Source organism: Rhinolophus sinicus, linkage group LG05 (assembly GCF_036562045.2).
Source record: "Rhinolophus sinicus isolate RSC01 linkage group LG05, ASM3656204v1, whole genome shotgun sequence".
In the NCBI taxonomy this organism is placed as follows: domain Eukaryota; kingdom Metazoa; phylum Chordata; class Mammalia; order Chiroptera; family Rhinolophidae; genus Rhinolophus; species Rhinolophus sinicus.
This window is the reverse complement of record NC_133755.1, coordinates 682,501-696,409: the sequence shown is the minus strand read 5'-3', so window position 1 is coordinate 696,409 and position 13,909 is coordinate 682,501. Positions and strand designations below refer to the sequence as shown.

Genomic DNA, 13,909 nt, shown 5'->3' with positions numbered 1-13,909 from the left:
ACAGCTTGTCCCCACAGCCCTGGCGCCCACCTCACGTTAATCCATTAATCCCGCCTCAGAAAGACAAGCCACTAGAGTCCAGTCACCAAATCTCCGAGTGTAATGAATCAGAAGCACGAAAGCCAAACCCTTAAAATGACAAATTCTTAACTTGGAAGCCTTTTTATTTAAGCAAAAAGGTTTTCTTTGCATCGATAGGCTGTTGTCTCGCCCTGCGAGAGTGTGGCCCCCGCCTGCCTTATGTTACATGTACACAAATTTGTGCGTTTTAGATTACCACAATGGAGACCAACCTGAAGACGATAGAAGAGGAGAACAAAGTAATTGAACAGCAAAATGAGTCTCTTCTTCATGAGCTGGCCAACTTAAGCCAGTCTTTAATTCATAGTCTAGCTAATATCCAGCTGCCACATATGGTAAGTGACTGACAGTGCGAGATAAGGCGTGCGGTGAGCTGCGCACTGCGCACCATAAAGTAGATGTCTTGTCCTGTTGCTGTTCTCATGGTTCTTCAGACTTTGGATGTTTGTGGTTCCCTCCCCAAAGCCATGGCATTAACTGCCGGAAGCGTTGGTGGGGCTGAGCCCGTGGAGCCCGTAGCTTAAGATGCTCCGAGTTGGCCTTTTAAGTGTTATGCAGACAGTGGCAGGATGCTGTGATGCTGTTTTATGCTGATGTGATATCCTATTAAGAAAATAAAAGTTGTGTATGAACTACTATTTAATATCTCGTAGGACCCAATCAATGAACAAAATTTTGACGCATACGTGACTACTTTGACGGACATGTATACAAATCAAGATCGTTATCAGAGCCCAGAAAATAAAGCCCTACTGGAAAATATAAAGCAGGCTGTGAGAGGAATTCAGGTCTGAACAGCTGCTGTAGTGACTGTAGTGATGGAGCCTTGCTTAAACAGGACGCCTCCTGTCTCTTGCTGCTGTAATTTACCAGAAAGTGTTTCTATTTATTTCTGTTGGAAACAGTGTTATGCTTACAAGACTTCATAATGATTTTATGTCTTGCTTTAAAGATCGTCCCTGCAGAATAGTTTCGGAACACATTCACATTTTGTACGTTTTCATATAAGCTGACATAGTGTGATATGCCATGTAATGTTTATAGCTGCTAATGTGTGCACATTGGGGTTGTATATATTTCTGAAGAGGTAAGCTGATCAAAATACATAGAGTGTAAATTCTTTTTAATGCTTTAGTGATTAAATGTTTTAGTATTTTGAACTGCAATGGACAAAAAGAAAAACAGCTTTGAATGACCAAGTGGTGGCCCCACAGCCACTTTTTACACAGTATCATTTTGCCTCATGTTGGAGGGCTTTATGGAATTTCAGAAATACGTTTTGTTGCATATTGTTTCATAGCAAGAATTGGTTGCAAAAAAATGCTTTATTTTTGAACAATGCTTAGAAATATTATGTGATTTTTTTGTTTGTTTGTTTTAGGAGGATGGTGTATGGTGGGGGCAATAAATGAGGTTTTTTGCATTCCAAGGAAATGGCATATGGATTAACTGTAAGAAATGAGATAAGTAATTTATTGTAAGACAACATCAAGCCATGGGAACTTGGCAGAAGAGTCAAAGCAGCTTAACAGCACTTTTAAATTAACTCCTGAGCATTACGTGGTGTGACTATGGGACTTCAGTTAAGACAGGGCCTTGTGACAGGTGGACGATGTGAAGATTTCCTTTTCCATTTTCAATAAACTTTGGGACAACCTTCTCTTATCTCCCAAGAGTTTCCCGGCCCTCTGAACTGTCTTTTATTGCAATGTGGTTTCCCCACCAGAATATGTGTGTTTTAATTTAAGGTCACAGGTAATTTAAGAGTATTTATTTCCCCTTCCCACTTTGAAGAACTATTATTGTTGTTGCTGTTGTTGTTGTTTTACATTTGGGGGATAAAGGGAAATGATTTGTGAGTCTTCGAGTGACGGGACTGAATCCCCTCTGGATTGGGGGGGAAGCTGCTCAGTAAAACCTCTCCGGCCCCCCGAGCTTGGGCTTCAAATGCGCACTTGGTCCTGCTCAGAGGATTCTCACGAGGACCTGTGTCTTGCCTCTCGTGGGAGACCGGCTGGCCGCAGAGCGTTTGCGTAGCCTTGTGTCTGAGTTGTCATGACCTGTTCTAAGAATGAATGCAATCAGATTTTAGGAGTAATTAATGTACTTCAGCACTTTTCTTTACACGAAATCATCTTAGACTCACGTGTTCCTCGGACACGGGTCGTTTGCCGCCATGACTGCACTCTGTGTATGCAAAGACCGCTTTTGACTGCTGCGTCCGCCCTCCGAGAAGTCCCCAGGACGTGTCGTGTCTTCTGATGTGGACTTGATTTACATGTCATAGCATCTCTTCCTTCCATGTCTTGATGTTATGCAGGAAGTACAAAAGTACTTTAAAATTTTGTTATGAAAAAAAAAAAAAAGATGGGTTTTGTAAAAATAAAAAAAATAATAATATTTTTAGCAGAACAGGACTTACAGGGTCATTGTCCCCACAACGTGCCAGTCGACTATTTGCACTCCCCTTGTCCTCTATATCCGTACGGAGGTGTGCAATTCCTATGTCAGCGGCCTTGCCACGCTGACCCTGCAGGGGGCCCGCCGGCCGACCGGCAACGTTGGTGCGGAGGTCGCAGGGGCCTCAGGCAAACACTCTGCTACGATACTCAGCCTCGGTGTACATATGTGTATAAATACATGTACATCTCAGCGGCACTTTATACTGCTCACTGTACAAACGCTTCCGGTTTTCCACGTGGACTTTCGTAATGAGCTGGGAAAAGATGATGTCATTCCCTCGGGGTCTGGAGAGCGCCTCCGTCTTTCTGTTGTGCGATTAGTCGTAGCCGTGCTCAGAATTGCCTGAGAGCTGACGCCACTGCGGGCGCCGCTGCCACACCACGGGCCAGGCCCGGCTCCCGCTCCCGCTCAGGCCGCTGTTCATATCGGCTTCGCATTTCCCGCCCCGTCGTGTCTGCAGCCTCGCCAACAGAGCAATGCTTCGCGTAGAGTGATAGGTAGTCTCGGTTTGGGTTCTTGTTCTCACCTATGTACAGTGGAGAGGGGTTTTAAGCACAAATCTGCTGCTCATCTAATGTTGGTAAAATATCAAATCAAAAGTTATCTGTGACTATTATATAGGGATCACAAAAGTGTCACATATTAGAATGCTGACCTTTCATATGGAATTATCGTGAGTCATCAGAGTTTATTTATTATAACTTATTGTTCATATTCATTTCTAAGTTGATTTAAGTAACCATTTATGAAGACAGAATTTTGTACAAATATTTACTGTGCTCTCTGTGGAACTGAAGTCTCATTTATTTTTGTACACACAGCATGGGTTTGTTGACACTTTGATTTTGCTACAATGTGTGGAGTCACGAGTTGCAGTGATTACTTCATTTTTAAATTGTGAACTTTGTACAAACTTTGTCATGCTGGATGTTAACATCTTACTCTAAATAAAAAGGTGTTGCCGCGTTTGTAGCACGATGGATCTCTAACAGGGTCGCGTCTTCACTTGTGTCCAGAAATGCTGTCGGCCCCGGCAGGACCCACAAGGAGCCCTTCACGCTCGGGGTCTCGTGCTCCCTCCGAAGCGAGGTGCCTTCCACCGGCAGGTGCGCGCTCAGCGGCCGCACTTGCTTGGGAAGCGGTCCTGCCCCGTGTCCTGGGTGGTGTCTGGGATCACACTGTGCTCTCCCTTGCCCTGTCCTCTAACTCCTGCGCAGAACCTTGGCTCCCTCTCTCCCCCAGGCCACGGATGTCTGTCAAGTGTCCAGAACGTCCCCAGGAAGGCTCCATCTGCTGCCACCTCCTCATGGTTCAGTTTCGATGGCAGATGTTCTGTCGTCCTCAGCATCTCACGTCCGGGGACACCTGCCGTCCTGCGCCCTGCGATGGGTTCCCTGGGCTCTCCATTAAACCATCGCCAAGCACCACCCCTAAAGCTTAAATTACCTTCAGGTGTGACTTAGTCATGATTATCCCATTTTCCCATTATTTACGTTAGTAAGAATCACCCTTTAAAATTCCAAAACGACCCTCCTGTAATAGACACAGTCCCCGAAACGTAACATTTGAGGAGACCCCACAATCTTTGTTAAATCCAAAATGGATTCCCAGTGGAGTCTTCTGCCCTGAGATTCAAGGCCGTCTGAGCAGCATCTGCTGTTTGCACATCGCACTTGGTCGGCCTGCTTCCTGGGAGGCGGCAGGGTGTCCAGACAGTGGGGTCTGGGCTCTGGTAGAGCCTGCCTTGTGGCCACTTCCACCTAACGCAGGTGGTGGCCTGTCCTTGACTTGTCACAGACTCAGTCTCTCCACTGGGTTATTGAGACACCTTTCCCCTTAGGAGCCACGTGGTTGAGAATTGGTATAAACGTTTTGGAAAGAAATTTAGCGATAATGTCGTGCACCTTAAATCGAATTTTTAACCCAATAATCCCAGAAGCCTATCCTGTGACACCAAGACAACAGTGAGTGCCCGGAAGTCAGTAAAAACAAGCAGAAGCTGATGAGGGAGGGTGGCAAGTACAGCTCAGGAATCCCAGGAGTTCTTGAACGTGACGGCGATAAGACATGTTGCTAGCACACTTGTGACAAAGTAAGTGTTAGTACAGAAAACAGAACCATAGACACACAGGGAAGCAGCCTGCTGGCGGTGCTGCTGGGTAAGTTTGGCGCATGATAACGCTGGAGACCACACTTCCCTCCGGCCAGGCCTCCCTGTGTGTGTGTGTGTGTGGGGGGAGTCTGTCAAGGTGACCCTGCAAGCGGCAAAGTAAGGAGGCTGGGGACCTGACTGGCCCCAAGGAAGTCGGCCTCGTAGGAAGAGGAGAAGGAAGAGGAGGGACTGGGAGACCGGGTTCGAGAGCAAATGCCTCCAGGTTCAGGTTCGGTGGGGAAGGTGCAGACTCACAGGAAAGGTGTCAGGATAGCTGCGCGGGTGCTGGTCCCCCAGGGTCTCCGGTCGACTTCACATCCTGTGCTGACCAGGTACCCAAAGGGGAGGCTGGGGTTACATGTTCTCACCCTGGGTGATGAAATGAATTATTTTTAAAGAATAAAGCCTGAGCCTAGTGAGGGTTCGCGAGGGTTTAGGAGAAGAAGGTTCTGGTGTCACCAGCAGAGATGACACAGGATCGCTGAGCAGAGGGAGGGCCCGGCTGGCGTCTGGCTCCTGGATGCTGGAAGACAGTGTCCATCCCCAACCTCCTCCTGGGACGTTGTTTCTCCAGCGACGTTACAGGTCCTGGGCTGGTAGAGCGCTTGTCTGGCCTCCCAGGCTGTTTCTGCTCAGGGAGGCTCAGAGCTTGCAGGCCCGGGCGCTTTCCTCTCGTCCGCTTTCCCAGGTCCAGTCAGCGTGGACAGCGCTCCACGTGGCGACGTTTCTAATAGCACAGGAGGCAGGAGAGCCCTGCGTCTACAGCAACTTAAAAAATATATTAAGGGAAAACATCAAACATGTATCCTTTGTCTTTGTATTTCAATCACATGACACCCAAAAAGAGGTCTTGGTCACGGAAGTATCTGGTACAGTCTCTGAAGAAACGGAAAACGGCACAAGCAAAGATGGAAGCCGCCATAGTAAATGCAGGTAGGATAAGCCTGTCGTAAGTGACGGCGCACGAAGCCACACCTGGGCACAACTTTCTCTCCAATGCAGGAGCCCATGTGAGGTCTCCACGTGGGTCCCAAGCAGACCTGACTTAGCTGGGCCGCATACGTGAGGAGATGCTGGACCCCCTGGGCCAGCATACTAGTCCTCTCGGGGCTCTGACCCCGTCCTCAAGTCCAGTTTCTTCTCTGTCCCTTTTTCAATCCACATGTCTTCCTCCCTATAGTCTGTATGTGCCCTTCAAGTGACCTCAAGTCATTGCTGAGCAACATAAAAAAAATACACAAGACAGGCCTTGTAGGGAAGGAAACCTCGGGAGGCTCTCCGCTGGATGTCTGACAAAAGAGAAAAGCATGCAAATTTATTGACGTTTCCTTTATAAGGAAACGAAGACCCCAAAGCACTTAAGCCTGAGTACTTTTACTGTGTGTTGAAGAGCGGACAGTGGTGCAGAAATGTGATGGGACAAGGACAGAGCCACGGGGTGACCGGGGGCCGTGCAGCAGGGAGGGCACTGCTCCCTTGAGGGTCTTTTGACCTGGGGGTCGGGTGGGGGTCGGGGGGCGCTGAGTCCTTCCTGCACCCGCCGCCGTGTCCCAAATTCCTCCAGCTTCAGGTGTTCAATATGCCCAAGCGCCATATTTTGGGGCGGCGTGTCTGAATCATCCTGTCACTATGTGCAAACAAAAGTGTGTCCCTGTGTGAATGGCGCAGGAAAGAAGGCAGATTCATGAAACAGAATCAGGCAGAGGGAGAAGGCAAGCCGCCCTGGCAGCATCAGGACCTTAGAAAATATGCAAGCTTATCACTAAGAGCGGACGACACAGCCCCCCTGGGGCCACAGCCAGGGGGCTGGTGCAGAGCCGGGCCTGGGGTCCAGGGTGTGGCCTGGGCCTTCTTGGCTCAGTCGTTATTGGGGACTTTAAAACATCGGAGTGGGAACGGAAAGCTCGGGAACAGAACACAGACAAATGGCCCAGAGGATCCAGTTCACGAAACAGGACCTCAGTGGGGGGCTCTTATCCAGGCCCGTGGCCCCCAGGGATTGATTAAATAGCCGGCTTTGAGCTGGGGGCTTGGCCATCCGAGCTGCGGTCAGCACTTGCGTTACAAAAGGGAAACAACCGGCAGGGACTCCACAGCGTCACAGAAACGACAAGTTTTACTTTGTCCTGTGGGGTCTAAGCAGTAGGTCTCAGACCAATGCCTCCATTTGCTACGTACGTGGTGGGGACGGCCATGTGGGAGCAGCTGAGCGAAGCGACTCCCATGTGGGTCCAAGCCAGTGGATGGAGGCGTGTCTGGGCGACTCGGTGTCCTGAGTGGCATCTGGTGGTACCTGGGAGACCCCGGAAAAGCCTTGTGTGTGGGATGCCCAGAAGGGACAGGTCTTCTGCTCCCCACCGGGAGGTGTGGCCTGGGGCTGGACAGGACACTGTCCCTCTCCTCCTAGGAATGACCTCACTGAAGAGAGCCGCAGCCAGGACCTCCGAACCCAGCCGTGGCCCTGGCCCTGGAGATCAGAGGCACCAGAAGGAAGTGGCAGTCCCCACTCAGGCCCAGCTGCTCGGGGCTGCAGAGGTGGGGCCGGAGCTCTGAATTGCAGGCTGGGCCTGTAACAAAAGACGGATTAACAACAGAAAAAGAAGCTGATGGTTATCACCAGGTGGAGACACCAGGGAGTTGAGTCACTGTCAGTCTGGTGGCTTAGAATTCAGGTTTAATGCCACCTCAGCTCAATCACAGAGAGGCTGGGGGAGGCCACTCCCGGGAGGGCCCCAGCAAGGCCGCTCAGAGGCGCCCCGAGTCCCTGAGGCGTGACCCACGCTGGGTGAGTGGAAGCAGGAAGACAGAGAAGGCCCGGGGACTAGGAGCACGGTGACAGTGTGAGAGCTGCCCGTAGGGAAGGGTGCGGTGGGGGAGGTACGGGGGGGGGAGGGGGGGGCCTCAGCCGCAGGCTGGACGGCCGGGGAGGTGGTACGGCCACACCTCCTGGCCTTTGTCTGCCGAGTTAGCTGCTGCTGTGGTCCTCAACCTGCTTAGTTGTGGAGGGCGCAGCTCAGCTCAAGGTGCCATGTTCAATCTTAGTTGCAGGGGGCAGAGCCCACCATTCCTTGCGGGACTCGAAGAGTTGAACTGGCAACCTTGTGGTTGAGAGCCCACTGGCCCATGTGGGAATCGAACCGGCAGCCTTCGGAGTTAGGAGCACGGAGCTCCAACCGCCTGAGCCACTGGGCCGGCCCTCAACCTGTTTTCTTAAGTTGTCTGAAACGCAGAAGGCGGCAAGGTCTCCTCCATAAACCAAGACTTACTGGGTGCCAGAGACCAAGTTCAAACTGCAGCTGCTGAGAAGTAACCATTACCCTGATGAAAGGTATTCAAATGACAACCAGTGCAGGTGACAGCAGGTGGCTTCACGTCTTTGTAAAGTGGGCAAGCTCCCAAAAACTATGCAACCCTAGTGCAATTGGCACTTTTGAGCACAGAAATGAGCTTCATTCCTACGGAAGAAATTTTGGCTGAAAGATGATAAATTCATATGGATTTAAAAATTTTGTTTAGATCTTGTTTAAAGGGACGCCTACCGTTTCCAGATGTTGCCGGCGCAGTCGTACGTTTTCACCGTCTATTAAATTCTACGTAAGTTTACTTCTCCAGAAACATCCATCTCCAGTCAATGTATCCAGCCTTTCAGGGGCGACAGAGCACAGGGAACAAGAGGAGAGGTCAGAGGGGAAGGGTAAATACAGGTCAAAGCGGCCAGACGTGCACTTTTGATAGTTGGTGGGGACACACACCTGAGTGTGAGGGCCCCGGCCTCAGCCTGGGAGAGGCCACCGGGACCAGGGTGGGACGTGGGCAGCAGGAGCCCAACAGCTGGCTGCCGCCTCTCACACAGGGGTCTGTGCTGTCGCGAGGACAGTCCTTTCTCTCAACACGCTGTATCTGTTTCATGCTAGTGATGATTGAGAATATCTCATTTTTTCATATGACATTCTTCAAATTCACTGAGTTCTAACAGGTGGTTCAGAAACAGGGCCCTTAGAAAAGGGCCAATGGATGGAAATGTCTGTGCGATGCTGCCACAGTCACCTCGGGGCACCTGTGTGTGAAGGGCTGCCCCGCCATCAGCGCTCAGCTCCCACACGTACTTATATTAGTCACATTTCCCATTGGAAATTATTATGGGATCATTAGCTGTGCCCCCCCCCCAAATTTCATATGTGATAGTTAAGGGGTGGGGCCTTTCAAGGTGATGAGAATAGCATCCCTGACAGAGAGACAGGAGAACTCAGCAGGTGTTTGCCCGCCACCCCTCACCCCCCGCCCCGCACCCCCAGGCCTTTGAGGACACAGTAAGGAGACCCTCGGCGTCAGCAGGCCCTGGACCTTGGCTGTCAGTCCCCAGGATGGTGAGGAAGACATTTCTGTCGTTGTAGCCCCCAGTCTGCAGTGTCCTCATAGCATAGCCGAAGCTGACGAAGACAGAAATATGAATGTCAGGATAAAAAATGTGGGCTTTCTCCTCAGTACAATGGCCATTTGTCTTTGGTTTTGAGAGTCGGTAGTAATTTCACATGCAGAATGTCTGTGAGGCAAGTCCCAATGTTCTGGGAAGAACAGCCTGGAAATAACCGCAGGCTTTTTGCAGTACTGGACTCTGGGCAGCCCACAGGCCTCCTGTGTGACCACACTCAGAAGACCATTCATAACTGTCGTTGTGGTTGCGTGGGGATATGGGAAGAGATTGGCAACAAGTGATAATCCACTTGGCGTTTTAAAAGCCATTTAACAGAAGCGTGTTCCTGATCATAGAGGCATCGAAGGCAGGGTGAGGGTGCTACATTAGCACCCGAAAGTTCTAGAAGCTGGCTAAGTTTCATGGCTGCCACCTGTGCCCTTGGAGCTGTATCTGCTGGCACCGACGTCCACGGCTGCCTTCTCTGTCCCCCCTGAGTGTCTCTGTGCAAAGCTTGCTTCCTGGCCCTCCTCTGTTCCCACCCTGGTCCAGCTTCAGGACTAGGCTGTCAATCAAGACGTAAGGAGCCGGACGCCTGCACCTTCAGCACCTTCATCTGCCCTCAGTGCCGGACTCTCACTTCCGTTCAGACGCTCCCTCCACGCTCCGTGACTCACATGCTGTCGTTTCTCTGTTGTTGCCAGAAATATTCCCCAGGGCCCCAAACATGTGCTCGAATACTTGAGGCTTACCTGCAGAGTATGAGTATTAGCCTTGCCACATGTTAGGAAGCTCTGATCCCTGCAGACTTGAGGGAGAAGCTGTCCACATTCCCCCTCCATCTAGGTCTCCCCTGAGCCTGGGTTTGCACTGTCATCTGCCTTGCTCTGATCCACGAGACGGCGCCGGGACTCGCTCTTGTGCTGTGGCCTCACTTGTTACCTTTGCTTCTCTGCCATAGCAGCGTCCCCACCTCTTCTTGATGCACCCACACCCCTGCTGCAGAACCATGTTCACTACCCAGGAAGCTTCCCCCAAACACCGCTGCTTCAGAAGGAGCTGGCACTGGGCTGCCTTAAGTCAGGACACCTTGTGTGTGTCTCAGCAGAGCCGTGGTCCAGTGGGGAGGAACCTGGGACAATGCTGAGAGTTAAGGCCCATGTTCACGCAGAACTACGCAGAGACCTCAGGTGGAGGGGCTGGAGGCCAGGCCCCCAGCTGGGCGCCATCAACCCACAGCTGGAACCTGTCACTCGCCCACGCACTCGGGGTGGAGCAGGAACCCAGCATCTTCTAGTCCGAATATGCCCTTTGGCTCACGGACTGTTTTGAGCTGAATAGTTTGCGGAATAGCAGACACAGCAGAAGCTCTAAAGACAGGGCACGCATTGTCCTTTGTGAGGGAACCTCATGCTGACAAGGAACCTCACCCTTTGTGAGGCATCTGCCCTCCAAGCTGGAGGGGAAGGAGAGTCCCAGGACCCTTAGCGATTGCAGGGCTACCTCCGCTGTTTGCCGGGCTGCAGTGGCACCGGTGGGGATGGCGGCCTTGGAGGGGCCCCCAAAGGGGACAGTGGGCGCCAGGATGGAGTGGGTGGTAGTCACCCAGGACCTTGTGCAGAGAAGTAATTACAGGGACACTGAGTCATTCGCTGCCCTTGCTGGCTGTGGACCCGTCTGTCCGTCATGATCACCTTCCACCCAGGTGGTGTATCCATAGCCTGTGTGTTCCTTAAACTGTGGATTCTGGGGGCTGGGCCCCACTCCCTGGCTTTGGTCAGGTGCAGAGTGAAGGCAGCACCCACCGTTCCCCAGACCCGCCTCTGCCCTTCCTTGCCAGCCCACTGGCACCCTGGCAGCTGCAGACACTACACAGGCTCGGGGTTTGGGCTCGGGCTTCCTGTAGCCTCCATGAAGGCCAGAGGCATCTCGGGACACACGTGGACGGTGAGGGGGCCTCAGGTCGCTGGTGGAGGGGGCGCTGGGGCCGCATTACTCTGTCGGTCCCTTCGCATCTGGGCCCAGAAAGCTCTGTGATCTGAAAACAAACATAACCCGCCAAGGAAAGGGCTTTTTAGGGTTTCTCGTTCTCCGCCACATTGGTGATGCGTTGCATGCCGGCCGGGTGGGAGGGGCGAGGTGGGTGGTAGAGAAGCGCCGCTCTCACCGTTGGCCTGACATTCTGGAACCGCAAGTGTATGTGGACAAACTGCGGGCAGCACCCTGTTTCTGAGGCCCACAGGCACCTCCCGTTCCCTCCCTGGAAGGAGCCCAACATCTCATCCTGCGTTTAACCCCTCAGCCCACTACACTTCTTTTTTTAAATTTTAAGCTAATGGTAACCAGGAAGTCACCGTGAAGCAGGCTCCGTTCTAGCACTTTCCTTCCCTGCTCCATGCAGGGGACAAGGGACAAGCCCTTCGCTAGGACTGCAGGCCAGTTTCAGAGTTGAACCACCCTGACACGTCGTCTCGTCCCCCAGGACCCAAGGCCTTCCGAGCTCAGAATGACGCCTTATCTGGAAACAGGGTTGTTGCAGGTGTAATTAGTCAAGTTAGGACAAGGTCATAGGATGAGGCAAAGCCAGTGGGTCCTTGGGAGAGAAAGACGCTGTGTGAGGACAGATATGGGGATGCCCTGTGGCATCGGAGGCAGAGCTGGAGTGACACGTCTACAAGCCCAGGGACGCCAAGGATGGCCTGCTGTTACCAGAAGCTGGAGAGGCACCTGGACCGCTCTGCCTAGCAGCCCCCGGAAGGGTCCGCCTGCCGGCACCTTGGTCTCAGGCTCTGGTCTCCAGGGCTGTGGTGCCCTGTCACAGCAGCCCCTGGACACTGGCGTGGGGGCCCAGCTGGCCTGACCAGGTGCTGGCCCTCTGCTCCTGTGGGCGGGGGGCGCGGCTGAGCGAGACGTGGGCTCAGTGAACATGGTGCCTGAGGCACAGCCAGGTCCTGCCAGGGGCTGACTCACCGTCTGGGAATGGCCTTCCAGACTCAGCCACCCAGACCCCGGGGCTTCTCCCGCCAGAAGTGCACTCACAACCCCCACGTTTGCGTGGAAACCTGCGCAGATGCCTCACAACGTTCTCTTTGAATCCTCACAACAGCCCGTGAGTACGACCGGTCTCTCATGTTACAGATGGGGAAACTGAGGCCCAGAGAAAGGCAGAAAGTCGCTCGGGGTACGGGACTGGTTGGCTGCCTCCTGGTTTTGGCCGTGTCCTAAAACCCGCCTTCTTTCCATAAAAATCCTGGAGCAGTGTTCAGTGGAGTGGGGAGACAGGCAGGCAGGCAGGCAGGTGACGTGCCCCGCGAGGAGGGAGCAGGAGGTACCGAGGGGGCACTAAGGATGCAGATGCATTTTGGTTGGGTGTTCTCAGCAGAGCCCGATGGACGGAGAGGGCTCTCGGGGCTGTGGGCAGTCCATCGAGCCCGGGGGAAGCTGGTCATCAGCCTGACTCCCCAGGACGCTCTGCAGCCTGCCCGCCAGACTGCTCACCACCATCAAGGCCCAGCCGGACTCCGCCCCTCTGGCTGCTGGTAGTGCAGGAGGAGCAGGCACCTCAGAATTCCCAAGGGCCCTGGCTGCCCCGGGCCATTCTCACAGTGTCCGCTGCCCGGGAAAGGTGTGGGAGAGGCCCCAGCAGTGTCCACTGCACTATGGGAAACACAAGGTCAGTGCCGGGCGCGTGTGACCTGGCACTTGCCTCTCCTTTATCCTTCCCTTGACTCAGCTACAAGTCTTTGGGCATGTCACCCCAGTTCTCTAAGCGCTGGGTTTGCATTTTCCACCTGCAAAGTAGGGTAACCCCTCACTGAGGGGGTGTCGTGGGCTCAGTGCTACATGTTTGCAGGGTCCTTGGCCTGGAGTGCCCTCCAGCAGTGGTGGCCTGGTCTTTGCTGAGTCTCCAGGGCCACGCCTGACACACCAGAGCTCAGTGACAGCAGGACAGAAAGCAGGATTGAGGGCCAGATAGCACCTCTCACTCATTAACTTTGCTTCTTTGTATGGAAAGCTAAACAACTAACGGCTGTCAGCCAGCAGAGGCACACCTGAAAGACATGTTTGCTGGAGCACAGATAGCAGGATTTGAAGCAGACAATAAGACTTGGAAAGTGGTCGTCAGAGAGAAACGGCATCTTGGGCCACAGCAAAATGTCAGTGGCTTTGATGCCCTGGAATGATTCAGGGGCGGTCAGGATGCCAGGTGCAAGGCCTCCATGGACTTCTAGGGGCAGAAGCAGGAGACGCAGCACCAAGATGAGAAGCACAGTCTGCTCTGCGCTAGAGCTGCCAGCACATGTCAGTTCCTTCAGGCCTTGGTCACTGTAATGCGGGCCCATTGGCTACCACACACGTCCTCATCCAGTGCTCTGCATGGGGCTGTGTGCCAGTCAGGGGGCTTCAGAGAAACAGCACGATGGGTGGTGAGTGGATGGATGGACGGATGATAGAAGGATGGACGGAAGGAAGGAAGGTCAGTCCTCCATACATAGGTTTTAAACAATTGAGGCAGCTGGCAAGTCCTAAATCTGTAGGACAAACCAACAGACTAGAAACTCAAACTGGACTTGATGCTGCATTCTTGAGGCAGAATTTCTTCTCTGGAAAATCCCAGATTTTACTCTTAAGACCTTAAAATGATAGAATGAGGCCCACCCCATTATGGGGGAAATCTTCTTTACTCAGACTTGGCTGATTATACATATTAACCAATGTTAATCTCGTCTACAAGATACTTTCAGCCCCTGGGTCAGTGTGATTAATGACGGTGCAATCGCCTGGGCGAATAGACACGG

At 52.6% G+C, this 13,909-nt stretch overlaps 1 protein-coding gene across 28 annotated transcripts in view; it reads left to right on the top strand.

The window, feature by feature from the left end:
* MYT1L (myelin transcription factor 1 like) overlaps positions 1-3,533 on the top strand; it is a 363,194-nt gene extending 359,661 nt beyond the window's left edge. For 23 of the 28 annotated variants that reach the window (XM_074331624.1, XM_074331629.1, XM_019752014.2 and 20 more), the window contains 2 exons: positions 273-416; positions 735-3,533. In XM_074331624.1, the coding sequence (XP_074187725.1) occupies positions 273-416; positions 735-875 (285 nt within the window). In that variant the 3' untranslated portion in view covers positions 876-3,533. The remainder of the gene's footprint in view (positions 1-272; positions 417-734) is intronic. The other 5 variants (XM_074331634.1, XM_074331633.1, XM_019752022.2 and 2 more) reach the window with 1 other exon arrangement.
* Positions 3,534-13,909: the final 10,376 nt, after the last annotated feature.